This window comes from Oryzias melastigma, linkage group LG4 (assembly GCF_002922805.2).
Source record: "Oryzias melastigma strain HK-1 linkage group LG4, ASM292280v2, whole genome shotgun sequence".
In the NCBI taxonomy this organism is placed as follows: domain Eukaryota; kingdom Metazoa; phylum Chordata; class Actinopteri; order Beloniformes; family Adrianichthyidae; genus Oryzias; species Oryzias melastigma.
Window position 1 is genome coordinate 10,678,725 of NC_050515.1, and position 17,504 is coordinate 10,696,228.

Genomic DNA, 17,504 nt, shown 5'->3' on the forward strand with positions numbered 1-17,504 from the left:
TGAATAAAAGGAGCTAAAATCCTATTAGCTATTTGCTTGTATTCAAAAGGGCATTAAGAAAAATGTCAGACAGTGAGATTAATTTTATTCCTAATGACTAAAACATTGTTTTCTGGCATACATTCATTTTGCTCTATAAAACAAAAGTGATGTTCCACATGGTTAATATCTCTAAATGACCTTTAACTGCTTACATATGCTCAAAATGAAGCAAATAAACATTTTTTACATTTTTTTATTTATTTGCCAAGCCTTTAAATTGCACCGATTGTGTCCAAGTTATGCAAAAACACAGAATTAATGCTTGTCATAACTTTTACTTTTAGTTATCCCATTAAAGCAAATAGTGATTAATCCATAAAGTAAAAAAAATACTTTGATGTGCACAGAGAAGCTGGTAAATTAACCAGTCTGAAAGTCAGAAGCCTCTCAACTTATTAGGCCGATTTCAAGACTGAAATAATTACAAAGAAGATACGCCAGGTTTCCATCTATTATATTCAAAATACAGCATTTAATTGCTAATTACTAGGCAGCTTTTTCAAACTATTTGTTGCAATTAGCTTTTCCTTGGTGGTCACCTTGTAATCCTCCACTTTGATGACCTTTTATTGCATCAATTCCAAGGATGTCGGCTGGTGTTGTCAGGTGTGCCGCTTTCATATGGTAATAGTTCTGCACAAAATTGTTTCATATCATGTTGAAAACCTTGAATACCCGTAAAATCCCTTAAACACATAACAATCATCCAAAACAAAGCCCTTCCCCTCATTGTCAAATGATTAATTAAGTTGTGTCATGTAAATGCCTCAGCTTACCGCCTGCTTTTGATGTCAGCGAATCCCAGTGTTGTTTTCTCTCTTTTTTTTTTTAATAATGCTCTGTGATTTCATTTCACTGTACGGCACTGAAGGCCTTTCTTAGGATGTCGTCAGAAATGAAAAGTTTTCAGAAATTCTAAATGCTCGGGCTCATTATGCTCTCCCTTCCACATGTCTCTGTTTATATCACGTCTCTGAGAAGGTGCGCACAATCTGGTGTGTGCTGCGACAACACACACCGTTGTGTCATAATTTATGACACGACGTGACTTAATGAAGCCATAAGCCATAATGCATATTCACTAACCGAGTGGGCCGGGTCGGGAAGGGCTGCAGTGATGAGTGCCCAGGCGTTACAAATTTACAGTTAGTGCCGACAATTTGCATAAGCAAATAAACAGACACAGACATGCCGAGCTCGTACAGGTAAATGTCAGAGGTTTTATGAGGTAAACACAAGCCGACACCAAGGGAATGTAATCTAGCTACATTTTCTTTTTTTTATCAATTGTTTACTTTAAATAAAAAAGAAAAAAACATATTTATTTTTACGTACAGCTTTAAAAATGTACATTATAAATACTATTAAAATTCTGGGTTAATGTGCTCATGCTTTAAAAACAGATATATTTTCAACCTCTTCATGCTTGATTTTAGTTCCAATTATATAAAAAAATATTCTTCAGGGTTTTTTTTTTCTCTTGAGAGGAGACTAAAATAAGGGGAGTCCTGGATTCAATGGAGTGATGCAAATTAACGACAAATGGCACAAAGAGGTAATATTAAAAAAAATAAATGTATATGTTTTATTTCTGTCAAAATTAACGCGTTAACACACACAATATAAAAAATAATAATAAAAAAAACAAAACGTTAATATTTATGACCCAAATTAATTGCAATTCGTGAAGCAACCGTCTGACGCGAAAGCTTCCATGGCATTTGTTATTTCTGATAATGCTCACTTTGGTAGGCATTATCACATCTTTACTATGGTCACTTACAAAAGAAATAAATATTCAACTAATTGTTAGTTTTTCAGTTTAGAAAACTATTTCGTTGCTGAGCCAGCAACAGCAATCAACTGCAGCATCTAATGAAAATGGAATAACCGCTGATTGTCGCAATAGATTGAGTAAAGCATCAGTTCAGAGAGAAAGTTCACCTCTCACCAGAAGATGAAGGAAAAGTTTGTTTACATGAACCTGCGTAGTGATGTAGAAAATTTGGACTACGTGACCGGAACTACTTCTTTAGTTATGCATCCACACACAGGAGCTAATCAGAATCGAGTATTCATCCATTTAAAGTGCAGAAACACTGTTTTTTATCTATGTTTTCTTGGAGTAATGCTGCAGACAGAGTTCTGCTTATTTTACTGTTAATGTGGTTTTTGCACACAAATGACAGTTCTAGGATATCTGAGTTAGCACTTTATTCATTTAAAAATTTCAGACTATAAAAATGAAGGAAGACTTTTCTCTGGCTTGTTTTCTTTTTTTTTCAAATTACTGTCATAAAATTTACCTAGTATAACATTGTGATTAGTTGTGATGAAAATCCAAAAGTGTAATTAATCTGATTTTTTTTTAGTCAATTTAATTTATAAAAAAAATCAATTTAATTGATAAGTATTAATTTAAAAAGGCCTCCTTATTTTAAAACAGTTCTATTAAAATGTCTTAATTGTATTCTGACTGTATATTCATAACATTTTAACTTGATAATCTACTCCAAATCTTTGCTGCATATTTGAGCTTTAAAGACACACTTCATTTTTTTTTTATGTTTTTGGCGTTTTTAATCATGTTGTTAATGACATTTTGCTGATGATGGAGAATGTATATCAAGAAAATAAAAAAATATTTCTTGATGTTGTGAATCAGGAGGAAATGAAAAAATGCAGCTTGATAAAGATCGTATTTGTGACGAAGAAAATATGCCACACGTTTCCTGCTCCACTGGAGACAAATGGATCCATTAACGTCTTCATTCTCCTCGTCCGTGTTAGCATCTGGCTCAAAACTGATCAGCTAAATATTTCCAATGTTGTAAGCTAGGGGATGATGGGAAATGAGAGGAGGCTTACTCTTTGCCAATAGTTCCGCGCACAACTCAGAGGCAAATTTTTAAAAAACTCCTGCCGCTCTGCAGAAACTTCGTTCTAGAAAACAACACATTTTTTTTTTTTTTTTTTTTTGCCAAAAATGAAACAATTATAATTAAAAGAACAGAGAATGCTTTAAAAATAGATCAAAAGATGATCGGAGTGGGACTTTAACCTCTTCTATATGAGTTAACCCGACCCCCTTATGGAATGACACAGTAATCCTACTCATCATAAAAACCCAGAGTTAAAACTTTAAATATTAGTGACCGTTTTTTGCTTTTGCTGCAATTAGAATTGCTTGCCATATTTGAAATTCACAAACAATACATGTTTTCATCATTACAAACACACCCTTTGCTGACATTGTTGACGCTGCTCTGTATTTCTGCAACATCTTGTATGTCTTAAATAAAGGTGTGTAGTGCACAGTTTCATCTCAAGTGTAAAAATGTAATCTGTTCTGCTAGGGCAGTCCCTTCTCCTCCAATAGCCCCATTTGTTGGTCCCAGCGCTTTATGTTGACAGATGATAGCTTGAAGTCGTCTCCGTAGTTTGCCGGTTCTGTGTGTCACTCTCAAGTTCCATTAGCTATCTACTTAAACATCCCGACACATACATGCATCGTCCTTACCCCGGTGTGTTGTCATGCTAACCATCCCAAAATGCAATTTCCCTTTTCCATATGTGAACTTGCTTTGTTTAATATGAGATTTGATTGAGTCTGGTTTTACTTACAATTTTTTTTTCTGGTTTCCAGGTTCGAAGCACGGTCAACAGGATGAAGGAGAGAAGAAAGGCGCTTAATTTTTCTGTATGGAGTTTTTCATACGCTTTTGGATGTGTGTGCACAAGAGAGCGGGAAAAAAAAACCCTCTGCTATGACCAATTCATATTTCCTCACAGATATTACTTCCCATGAGAGGAAAAAAAATCACTGCTGCTGCAGTCAGTACCAATGAAAGCCGGCCACAAAGCAGCACTCCGGTAGCCCCTGACTAGTCAACAGTCCATGTTAGATGCCCTTATACATCAAACATAGACCCTCCATAATAGCCCGCCCCACACACCACCCTCTCCCCCTTTTTTTCCACTCTCCCCATTGCAGCACCTTCATCCAAGCAATGTCAAGCTGTGCTGTGGGTTACAAGTTTCTAATCCAGGACAAACTGTCCCCTGACATTAAAGTGTCAGAGCAGTATTTATGCTGTGTTGGATGCTGCTGTTTGGGTGAAGCTGCAAATGCGCGTGTGTGTGTGTGTGCACGTGTGAACTATAAGATTGTAGTCAGCTTAAAAGTACTTAAAGGAACACGACGCAGACGCTCATACAATTATAAAACTTGAGGAACACCTTGACAAACATCCACTCATCACTCCGCAGTCTCTCGCCCGGATGGTCTCAAGCAGGAGCGCCCTCAATCACATGCACACGCGCCAAAATGATTCCAGTCGGGTTGTTGTGTCACGCTTAATGGCCAGCAATACTTTGTCCTGGTCCTCCTACTGAACCCTGACCCCTTCATATATACTTTAACCCCCCCCTCAACAAGCCATTTCTAAGAGGAAGATTGATTTTTAAAATTCACCACTACTTCCCTTTGACCCTCCCCGCCCAGGGATGGACAATATGAGGTTAGGAGGAAATAAATAAATAGATTAGATAATGTGTGTGTGTGTGTCTGTGTTGCACGACACCAGGTGCAAACTGATATATTAGGTGTTCATGTTATCAGTGCGGGACTCCATTTAGTACCCCTTTTTACTGCTTCCTCTCCCCTCTCGTGGTGGCAATTTTCCAGTCTGACCGGGTTCTGCTACCAGAATGCGTTTTTTTCAGCCATCACCCGCCGTCTGACGGTTTTTAGCTAATGCTTTTTGTGCCATAAATCCCTCTTGAAATACTGGATCCACCAGTTCTTTGGTTAGATAGGAGACATTTGGCTCTAGATGACCGCACATGCCCCTATATATCCTCTTGTTGTAAAACGTAGGATTGGATATTGTGCGTTTCCAGGTGAGGGGTAAAGAGGCGCTTGTGACGTTACTGCATATGGGTTCATCTGAAGACCAATTGCACATGTCAGAGATAAAGGCCTTTTATTTTATGTGCCAAAGAAGATTTCATCAATTTGGAACATTTACTGAAATTAATGCCTTAACCCTTTTAACACCGGAGCTCCAGTGTTTATCTTCTTTGATTTACTGTGATTTTTTAATTGTTAAAATTCCCCTCCGATGAAAATTAGTTTTTTTTTTTTTTAGTTTTAAACATGTATATGTGGCATTTTCTCATGAAATATAGCAAATTTAATTGATTGATTGATTGATTGTTTATTTAAGATAGGGACAGCATATATTAATAAAACATTTAAAAATGCAAATATATAAGATTATAGTCTTTTAGACTAATTTCCATCTTTAGTCCCTATGGAAAAGTCATTCATTTATATTTTGCATTTCAGAGTATTTCTAATTTTAAAACGTTGTCACTCAAACTGTCACAGAAACGCTCTGTTTGAATTGCGTGTCTAGCTCAGATTCCGGAAAAGAGAAGATGGTATCTTCAAATAGACAGCAGTCAAATGAGCCGCTGTTCACATTTCTGTGGTCAAATCAGCTGTCACTGGATTTTTTGAGTTTCATACAATACTGATGGTAGCGGAATTGAAAACCCCGGAAAATCTAAGTAAGACTCCATTGAGCTTCTTGATTTGACCATGGAAATGTGAACGACGGCGTATTTGACCGCAGCTGTAAAGGATTATAAATCAATGAAAGAGCATTTTGATGTTAGCTTTCATTATTTAACCAAGAATTCCACTGTGAGAAACCAAAGACTCAAAACGATACAGCTGGACATTACCAATATTGCTGTACGTTTTTAACGTAGCAGCGGTGAAGATTTACGCTCAAGACCCAAAGCTATCATAATCAGACAGGAGGGCTCAGGGGCGGGGCTACTAAGCTCAGCTCCAAAAGCCACACCCCCTTGGAGGAGATTTTTTTAAACAGAGGCTTCAGATCAGCATGAAATATTCCTTTTTAGGACATTCAGGTTGTGGGATTTTGGTTAAAAACTTCATAATAATGATTTAAACACTACTGGGAACATTTTTTTTTAATAAAAAAAATTTGTCATGGGGTACTTTAAAGATTTTGCATTTAACCAGATATTTTTTTATTCTTTATTAGCCTAAATAAGTAAGACCATGTCGAAAAACAGTCTTTTTTTGTACAAAACTGTGTCACTCATCAGTAAAACCTGCCCTATTCAAGGTTTAAAAATATTTTTAAAAAGACGAATAAATGTTAGTATTACTGCAGATATAAAACTATGAAAAGTATTTTCAATAGATTCCTCCAAACTTAATCACACCTTTTTTTATTCACATCACCACTGACCTCTTTAAACCTCTTCCTCGCTTTGCTTCACGTGGTTGTATATCACATACACGCTTATGCACATGTTGCCACCTTTAGCAGCATGGCTGGCCCCTTGGATACCACGGATACCACACACCTTTTGACCCACCCTGACCTCCTCCTTGTACCCACACAGCCAGATTGCTTTGTAAAATAAAGCTGTCAGTTGCAGCACCCAAATAAAATACACCCCCTCTTCTCAGTACTTCATGCCCCTGACACGACTGAAATATAGATATAAATTGGAAGCGGATTAGTTTTTTTGATCTTAATTCAAGTTTTGACAAGATATAGGAAGCTACATGAAGAAGCCATTTGGAAGCTATCTGCTCACAAGAACAAGAAGAAAAAAATGTTTGATTTTCAAGAGGCAGCCGGGAGTTGATGTTTTAGTGTGAAAAATTGGCTGCTTGTTGTTCGGCATTATCGACGAAACAAAAAAAAAAAAAAACACCATTTATTTTTAGTTGATGGGGCTGCCAACTGCAAAGAGTTATCACTACATGTAGCATGACATGTATTTATCGCTTTCCAATCGACTCTTGTGCTCTAAAGCTTGAATTCAAAATACACAGAGCTATGATAACAGGCTGTGAATATTTGCCATAACTAAGTATATTTGCTTGATCAAAAAAATAATAAACTCTGAAACGCCTTTATGCTCAAAAGTCAAGCAAACAAAGGCATTTTTATTGTTAATGACGTTTAAGTCTGTTTGTGCTGTTTGAAATAGAGGACTGTTCAAGTAAAGTTTATTCTTCAGATACTTTAATATTGAACTTATGAGAAGATATAGGTTATACAAAAAAATAAAAAATAAAAAAATGGTGTGGGTCTGCAACATTTAGCACTAAAAGAGCCATTTACTCCAAGTTCTTACTGACCAAAACCCATTGAAAGCGGCAAAAGTCCCACTTCTTTGCCTCAGAAAATACACTTTATTTATATTTTTCTGACCTTAAAGACATTTGTTTATAAAATGCAGCTTCTAAATATTTAAATTGAACTATAACACTATTGCTATTTTATGTGTATAGTAATTTTAATTTATTTCAAATAAGATGCTCCTGCTGCAGATTTACTTGAAATCAGACATGACGTTTTCTGTCAATGACGTGTCCTTTGCTTTTACTATCAAATATAAATATTGGTGTTGAAAAAAAAAATCATTATGTGTAAATGCAAAAATATTTTTTGTAAATGACATATACACTATAATGGCAAATGCACACCATAAGATTGTTCTAATAATGAATCAATTTGACAGCAAATCAAACATTTTACTATGATTTTAATTAGTCATGACATTTTAAAAATGTAAACACAAAACTGAACCAAGTGAATCAAAACTACAACCCCATTTTTATTCAAACTGTTAGCATTTTTCTTCAAAGCCAAAGAGACACAATGGAAGGATGAAATAACCGGATGTTGCTCCGGAGCCTCAGGTTGCAGACCCCTGGTTTAGGCCAAAAGGGGCAAACATGTTATGACACCAACCAAATGTATGCATATATTTAGTTGGATTTAGGTTTAAACATATACAAATTGAAGACAATCTTGCTTTTTTTTCAACCTGATTAAAAATATTCTGTTTGGAGATAAACTCCTAAAGCAAACCATTGTTTCTCTTGCAGAACTGTGCCAGCTCTCGTCCTTCCAGCTCAGTGACCAACTCTCGTCCCGTCAGTTTTCCTCTTGGAACTACTCCAACCCAGGAAGAGGAGACCTACCCAAGCTCGGTAACAGAGGAAAACAAGAGCAAAGGTAAGCAGGCAGTGCAAATGCCATCCATCCACGTATTCATTTACGCTATTTTCAAATCAGTATATCAGTTCCGTTTCAAAAATGTTGACTTTAAGCTTTTATGTAGAGTAGCAACTGTAACTTTTTTTGCAGTTAATATAGAAAAAATATAGGATCAAGAATGCAATTTTTTTGCTGTATATCTTTCTAGAAAATCAGAAAACTTTTTGACTGCTTGAACACGATTCTCACATTCATTCCATTTTGTTGCTAAACGATGGCTGGCAGATTTTCCAGGACTTTACAAAAGGGCATTTTGAATCTTTCTATGTAATCAAATGTTGGCTTGTTGTTACTGTGTTAAATGGAAACTGTATTCTATGTCTGTATGGAATAGTCCTGGAATTAAAGTACGTCAAAGAAAGCATATGAGCACCGATTTCAGTGGCAAATGTATTAAAATCTGAACATTTAAAGAAAAACTGAGAAATAGTTGAAAGCAGCTGAATGAAATGGTAAAAGATTAGAAATGTAGAAGAATGGTCAATGTCATCCACTTTCTTTTTGGGTAAATCTGACAAAAGTACCCTGGAATCAATCTGAGTTGCATCAGTTCCTGATCATTTTTTCTGGCGTCATAAAATCTGAGGAAAAATGTTGGAAGTCTTTCAATGAACCATTCCCATAGCTGAAGCAGGAGGTTGAACAGAGGTTTTGGGAGGTCTAACAGAACAGCATAGAGATTGTGTCTCATTTAACCTTACGTTTAAAAATATTTCATGTTTATAGGGATCCTCAGGAGATGACGTGGAAATCAAAACTTTTATTTTGTTGCTTTTCCATCATCAAGGTTAAGCTTACTGATTATTTGAGCTTTGGTGCTTTGTTTATAGTTATTGTTGTTGCAATAGGGTGTTGCAGGTTAAATTAAATGGTGCATTTATGATTGTATCAATACAAAAGTATGTCAGCCATCTGTTCCCCCATGGTAGTTCTGCAAACCATCACATCAAGGTATTCCTAAACAGAGAGTAGCGATTGGCCTGTTGATTAAAATCAGACGTGAGAAATCTGCAGTTAAACTGAAACACTAACCAGATGCACTGGCTGGGGTGCAGCTTCCTGACCCATGCTGCACTTAGAAGAGCTGATCCTCGGTTCACTGTGAAAGAGGCTGGTGGGACCAGCTTCAAAATGGGAAAGTAACAAGGAGAGGTTGATTTTTAGGTCCACGCTGTCATTCAAATTCAGACACATGTATATTCCTGTTGATGCTGGATGTATAGCATTAGAGAGTAAAAGCTTGGCATAGAAAAAAAGAAAAGCCAAAGATTGAAAATCCTTTTTTGTTTTGTTTTGGCAGTCTTATACGGGGGTTTTACTTAATAAAGGCCATACTGATTATTTTTTTTAATTATAGTTTTTTATGAAAGAATATAATGTCTGCTTTTTTAATATTTTAAAAGAAAAAAATCATTTCTCAATATCATTTCAATGTTTTAAAATTTTAACATTATTCACTTTTTTGAAGAGTGTTCTTGTATTGGTATGAATTGCACCTTTATAAGCCTCAATGTCATTTCAGATTAAAGACCCACTATAATCATGTTTTGATCCATTGTAAAAGCATTCCCAGTGGTCTTCTTATTTTGATTATGTTGTTTTTAAACAAAAAGAAAAAAAACAGAGTTGTTTTCTATGACATAGTTTCTGTAGAGTGACAGTAGTTCACTAGAAATTCACTTGTGAGTTGTGGGTGAGACTGTTGCTACTAATTGACCCCGACCTCTTACTATAACCTATAACTGAGCTATCTGTTCACGATCTCTCCTACTATCTTGGCCCTCACACTCCTAACAAAAAATTACTGGTGCAACAAAAACCATCCAGTCTTACAGTTTTGAGCCAGATATCAGCTCTGACAAGAAAAACAAAGACGCACATGGATTTATTTTCCTGCAAGTGGATGCATTGGATTGGAGCAAAGCAGGGAGCTTGTGGCCCCTCCTTTTTTAATTTCCACGTAACAAATACAATCTTTTTCAAACCCCCCTTTTTTCATCCTGGTTCACAATGATTTAAATAAAGATATGCAGTTTTAAGCTAAATTTTCTTTAAATATGTCCATCATCAAAAAAAGGCAATACCTGATTGAAGTTTACACCAATGTTGTGTTAATTTGGGAACAAATGTAAATTTGCATAAATTTATGTCTAGAAAATGTTTTTATAATCATGTATCAATGGTACTTTCTGTTTACTTACTCTTCTCTCATTAATAGAAAGTACCATGAAAACCCAATAAGGTACCACATAACTACTATGCAATTACTCATCTTCTTACATATGGTGAGTACCATGAATCACACATAAACTTGCTAAGTAAGTAGAAAATACATTCTAGGCCTTTTTATCACAATGGTAGTTTCTGTTTAACTACTATTTTGTTACACATGGGAAATACCATGAAACGTACGATAACTGAAGAATTTAATTTGAGGTACTTTATTTGTACACAAGACAAATTAACACAACATGTAAATGCCCATTAGGTACTAAAAACTCAGTGTGTGCAGCATAAACACACAGGAAGTACCATGTAAGTACCAAGTAGGTTAAAAAAAAGTATAGGTCCCATTAAACGGTACCATTGAAATACACTGTAAGTACCCAGTAGGTACAAAAAAGTACCATGTAATCGCCACTTAAATACCCTGTAAGTACTGTACTATAAAAGGAAGCGTTACCAAGGTTTAGGTCAAGAAAAGCCACAGAAATGAATTTGACAGACGTGTGCTGGCCGTCCCTTTAGAGGTCGTACTTACCTGGCCAATATCTCTCGTTTAGTATGACTTGAGGGTACTGGCGGGCTGGAGAGTTCATTCAGATATTTGCCTTCCATGGGGATGTTATTGTGACCCCCAGAGTATCACTCCCACTCTGGTCTGCCTGGTTCTGTTCCCCATCTTGGACCGTTTCTATTCTTCCCCTTTGTTGTGGATGCCCTAATATGACTCATTTTAATGGACCTAACTAGAAAAGAAAACTTCTAAAATTGTAAGATCATTTCTACCATCTCGGAAACCTGAGAGGTTTAGAGTGTTGTTGTGGTGGGGAGCTGTGGTTTTCTGGCTTCTGTACAGGAGTGTGGTTGGGTTCACTTACCTCCCTTCTGCCTCCTCCCACAGGGACCCCTCGCTTCTAAATTTAGCACAACCATACCACTTTGATGAAGCATGGTTGGTGTTTTGTCTTTGCTGTTCTCCAGTTAAGGATTCAGAAAACCAACAAGTATTTCACTCCACTTGCACACTTGAGTTGATGTGGTGATTGGGCTGAGGTAACTTTATGACTCAATGGTCTCTAAGAAAACTGGAGGGGAGAACAGAAAGTTATTTTTTCTAAAATTATCTACATCTTCTCTATTCTTCGTGGTGCTTCATAAAGCTTTGGTGTTTTGTTTCTTTTGTGGATCCAGTGATATCATTTCAGGGGTGGGTTGTTGAGGTTGGCCTCTTCTGCGTTATGTGGGCTCCCCCCTACCTCACACTACTGCTGAGTTACTAATGACCAGATTAAATGCAGCATTTAAATAGAGGGGATGCCTAGGCCTTGCATGCATGAATGTATAACTTATGTAAATGAGGGCAGGATTAAGGTTTTTTTTTGACTTGTTGACCCCAAGGGACTGGCTGGTTGAACCGCTTTTGCCTCCTGCTGCTTGGGGCCACGGGTGGCACTTGTGCCACGGTTTGGCTTTATACACTGCTATATACAGTATGGAGGATAAATGATTAAGCCAGAATATTTCACATACTGTATATCTTCCAACCGTCTCTAATTGATGCTGGTTTCCAATAGCTGTTGGGTCTAACAGGAGCTTGTTACTGTTAGACACCGGCCTCTAATAGTGTCTGGGCTCCTATCTTCCCCAATTCATCGTGCAGACCCCGGGTGTCAGTGGTATTACAAGGACCAAGAAAGTAGACCACATCAGTCCAGTTCTGAGGTCTTTACACTGGTTACCTGTCTGTCAGAGGATAGACTAAAGTTCTGTTACTGGTTTATAAAGCTTTGAATGGTTTCGCACCAAAAAACACGACTGACCTCCTGACCCAGTATGTACCAGCCAGACCTCTCCGATCATCTGGATCCGGCCTTTTATCAGTTCCTAGAGTCAAAACTAAACATGGAAAAGCTGAATTCAGCTTCTATGCACCACAGATCTGGAACAGACTTCCAGAAAACCTTAGATCAGCTAAAAGACTCAGTATTTAAATCCAGGTTAAAGACCCACCTGTACTTACTATTTCTCTTGATTGTTTCTTTTAATATTTTATGTAAAGCACTTTGAATTGTCTCTGTACATTAAATATGCTAAACACATAAACTTGCCTCGCCTGTTGGGTCGCAACAGTCCAGTGTGAACTGTTAAAAGTGTGTTAAAAAAAAACCCTTGAGTGCATTCTTGAACGCACATCAGAAGCCTGGTGTGTTTGTTGCGTTATAATTAGAAGGCAAATTGTGACTAAACGCAATGTAAATGTATTTAAGGGGTTCCAGAGAAGAATCCACTCAGCTCTTGAGTAGTAAAAATGTTAATGTCATGTTACATCTGTGTTATTTAAATGAGGAATCTGCATTTACTGTGTGTTACTGCCCCTTGCTGCTGCTCCGAGCACTTTGCAGACTGATTTGCCACTTCTCTGTTCCAAATGATTTGCATGATCCATAATATTATTGCTGTCTCTTTCGCTGCCACTGCTCACGGTTTGTAAATTAGTCTCCGTGGCACATTTAGATGCTGAGCCGCTCTGCTCCTAAAGTCATTCAACTGAGCAAAAATGATGTTCCTGAAGGGGCACAGACGCAGAAATAATCAGTTGTCAAATGATATTATTTAGTCCATTTGCTGCTCCTCGGTCTGGCTGCGACAGCATGCAAATACAGATCTCAATCTCTGATTATGAGGCAGGACACTTCTGTGGTGGCAAAGTGTTCATATAGTACCTCTGCATGAAGATAGTAGACTAGCAAGTGGACTAAACAGCATTAACTAAGCAATCCTAACCGTAGACTAAAATTTATTAGCATAACGAACTATTTTGTCTACCTGCTGATAAATAAAAGGAGATCAATAAATTTATATTTTATGTTGAATTATATATATTTACATTTATGGGGATGTTTTACTCATTTTTCCCTATGCATATTTTCACAAATTTCCTCAACAGATGCTGGTCGTGCTCAGAAAATTCTCGAAAAAAGTTCAACACTTTTTTTTTTTTTTTTTTTAAGCATGAATACAAGAGAAGGACAAGTGCTTAAAGAGGAGTAGGTGGTGAAATGTGCGGTGGGAGAGTGGATGAATTTAAAGGGTTATGTGGGCTTTTGTATATGCGAATGAGTGTTGCATTTTTTGATGAGAATGGCCCTACACAATACCTGGGTTGAAGGTTGCAATCTCTTGTAAATAGCAACAATACGCTGGATCACCTCATGTCCTTTCTTGCTTTGTTGTGGCCTCTTATTCAGCAAGCAAAGACGGCCAAGCGGTTTTCTTTTTGTTAAGTGGTTTATTTTGAGTCCCTAAGGTCACAGAGGGTTTTTTTGTTTGTTTTTTTTGCTATGACCCACGTTTGAATAGTTAGGTGTTGCTTTGTTTGTGGAAAACGTTTCTAGAAATGTTCCAAATGTAGTCTTTTAATTAATTTAGATAAGTTTGATTTTGGGGGGAAAATTAGACTGATTTGGTTAACTATTTTTAATGAATATTTTCTTCTATTTTTTATTTTTCCAGATGATTATAAGCAATTATGGACGTTTATTGTTTTTGGGGGAAATCTTCACAAGCACCCATAGTTCTGGTGTCATTTTTAGTTTAGGAAAACCCACCTTGCAGGAAGCATGCGCCTGTATGTTGCAGAAATCTGACACTCTTCCCCTCTTTCTGTTTCACACGTGTTGCACAGCAATAACAAGCCTTTTAGATAGAAAACATTGCAGGGGTTTGTAGCAAGCATCTTCTGGAGATCACACACAGATCTTTTTCTGACATCATAGGGTTGACCTCCTCTTAATTTCCTTCACCCACACACTATTACTTGTCATGGATGTTTAGCTCAGTTCACTGACATGCAACAGGATTCTCTGATCTAAAAGTGCCAAAAAAGTTCAAAAAAGGTTTTTAAGAAATGTGTCTGCAACCTGCACTGTTCTGGTTTTTGGCTTAATTTTTTAACTGCTTTTCTTAAATCAGTTCAGTAGGTTTTCGCTGTTCCATTTAAATAAGATAACAATTAAAGTAACAAAATACAAAATGTGTGTTAGCAATTATTTTTATTTGTACCAGTTGTTCCTTTACAAATCGTCCAGCCCAACTGAAAACCAGTTTCAAAAATAGTATAGTATCTAGGGTTTTGGGGAAATTTTATTTGGTGATACTACTATAAGATGAGTTTTGTACACTTTAAGCAGCTCTACACCACACCAGAACTACAAGATCTTGCAAGAACCAGCTTGTATTAAAGGTTGAGTCTCACTGATTCAGTCAAGCTCGCGTTTTTTGTTGTTACGAGACATGTGCTACTTACCATGACTTCGTCTTTTTGCAAGACATACATGTTTTTTTTCTTTTTATCTTGCATTTATTTTTCTACAGTTGCATTAAAAAAGTTTTTTTTAGATTAAAAGTGAACACTTCAGTAAATATTACTTCGCACAGATGTTTTTGCATCAAATAATCTGTCATTTTAGTTCTTCAGTTTTACTTTTATTAAATTAAAACATTCAAATATGTGTATATACATTTGAATAACTCATTTCCAGATCACTTTTGACTTTTCAAAATAAGAGGAGCAGTTAAAACGAGTTGAATCTGCTGGGGGGTGACATCACATTGATAATTAGCAGAATCATGGATGTTTGAGGTGAGGTGCAGATGTGTGTCTCTAAGAGGTATTTGGTATCTGAAGGGCAGCTTGTGTTCAGTGTCTCCCTGATGCAAAGTGATGTGTACTAATTCTACATCTGCTCTAACTAAACAGGACTCGAGAGTTCAGCCAAGTCTCAAAAACGAGTTCCTCACAGCTTATCTTCACCCGCCCCCCTCCCAGAGCATGAATTAAACAGCTTTTTTCCTGCATCCTTTATACATTTTGGAGCGACGGATCTAACTGGGGTTTTGGGGTTTGAGTAGAGCGAGATTCGGCTTGGCTCCTCTGAAGATGTGTGGCCCTGAAATCTGCTCTTGTCGTTTGGGTTGGAGCTTTGAAGACTTGATTGTAGCCGTTCCGTGTAAATACCCAAACAAACAGGCAGTGGTTAAAATGTGTTATTACTTTGCCGTGTATTTACATTTTTCTTCATCTTAAAACTTGTTTTTTTTCACTCCGACGCTTGCATTCAATTTGTTCATTTCTCCAAACTCCATCTATTCCAATTTATGCAATAATTCCTCATCTACTTAATCGTTTTGTCCCTTTCGGGGTTGTGAAAGGACCCCATTTAGTGTTTATGTTTCAGGACCCCCAGCCGGGATTTGAACCGGGGCCTTCTTGCTGTAACCACTGTACCACCGTGCAGCCTATGGTGCCAGAAGTGGGATTCATCCAATAATGATTTTTGCAATATTTCTATTTAATATAGATAAATCAGAAAATCAATGGAGCAAATAAGTTAGAATTTTGTATTATTTATACTGTATGTAGTACAATTGTTCATTGATAAATATCTCAAAACAATTCTTCCATCACATAAAACATTTGAGCAGTTAAAGTGCATGTTCAGACACATTAAATTTATCATCAACAATGAAAAAAAACAGATGAAAAATTGAGCCTATTTGGTGGTTCTTAAGTGTCTTTAAATGCAACTGTTTATGCATATTTGTCCAACCGCTTCCAAGCGTGCCCCGCTTTACAAATTTGTTTTCCACAGCTGTTCTGCATAACAACACCACAATATCACGCACAAGTGAAACTCTTCAGAGGAGAATCTATTTATAATCCAAAGAAACAGCAAGGCAAACGCTATGCTGTTGTCAAATATAACAAATTGAGGAGGAAAAGAGTTGAATTTGTATCTGCTTACAGAGGTTGACTACATTATACATACTGCAGGTGCCACTGAGTGCGAGGTAATAGGATGTAAGATGGATGGCCAAGCCACATAGACTCCCATCCCTCTGGGTTATTCATCTGTTTATCTGCTTATTTATTTATTCTTTCACCCAGAGAGACCCTCACAAACGCACTATTTTCCTAAGGTGCATAATAGTTTTAAAAAAAAACTGTCTGAATGTTTACCAGAGTGGAAATGGAACTGAGCTTTTCTGAAGTCTAGAAGTCATCTATTAGAAATATGTCACATATGTCTGGTATTGTTTGTGGGCCACAGTTTGTGCAGCTGCTGTTAGATCGGTTTATTATTTAAACCACAAATGGGAAAACTTGCATGAAATCTACATTTTTGTCTCAGCATCTTCTTGCCTGATATGGGATCTTTTGTAAGAAAAGAAGCATCTTTAAGGCTATGGACACGCTGGGCATGAGTGGCGCATTCAAAAAGGCATAGTGATCCCATCAGTGTCTTACTACCCGATACTAGCTAGCGCATGTACTCACAGCTGGAAGAGGATTGATGCGAAACGTCAAAGTGATGAAAATCTTGCAGCTCTATTCCGATATATGAAAGACAATTCCAGCGCAAACCACATTTATTATTTTTCTTCTTCATGACCAATTTATAAATGCTTGGTACTTCCCTGTTTTGAATAAGACGCTAACTGCTAGATTAGAGTCCCTGATTGGTCAACGCGCGTTCAATGATAGCGTGTGAAAGTGAGAATTTTTAACAAGGAAGCCTGAAACGTCCATATACACGTGTTTACATAGACTTTTCACTGGAATAGTCGCTTGAACAAATGTATCCGAGACCCTTTGGAACGTACCATAAAACGGTCTTGAAAATGTGTTGCTCTAATTTATAAAAATAGGTCAGAATTGACATGAAATCTCATTCCATATTTTCATCTATTTTAAAACCATTCCCAGTGGTATTTTAATTATGAAAATGCAGATTTTAACAAAAATGTAAAAAAAAACTGTATTTTTTTTAAGACATATTTTCTGCAGCTTAGCAAGAGCTCATTCGAAATTTACCTCTGGGTTGTGGGTGGAACTGTTGGCGCGGAAGTAATATCCCATCATCCCTTTGTTTACACTCTCTCCCGCTAGCTTACAGCTCCTCACAACCCCAAGCTAACATTAGCGTTGCCAAGAAACCGCGAGCAATATGCGAGGTTTTGCGCTTATAGAAGCTCGGATGAGGAAAATTAAGATGTTAATGGATCTATTTGATTTTAGGATTTGGAATTGGACTTTGGCCCTCCCATGGAAGTTGCTGT

General features: G+C 37.0%; 1 protein-coding gene across 1 annotated transcript in view; it reads left to right on the forward strand.

The window, feature by feature from the left end:
* Nucleotides 1-17,504, forward strand: part of LOC112150720 (adhesion G-protein coupled receptor D1) — a 94,427-nt gene that overhangs the window by 47,702 nt on the left and 29,221 nt on the right. The window contains exons 19-20 of the mRNA XM_024279188.2: nucleotides 3,689-3,742; nucleotides 7,991-8,120. Coding sequence (XP_024134956.2) covers nucleotides 3,689-3,742; nucleotides 7,991-8,120 — 184 coding nt within the window. The remainder of the gene's footprint in view (nucleotides 1-3,688; nucleotides 3,743-7,990; nucleotides 8,121-17,504) is intronic.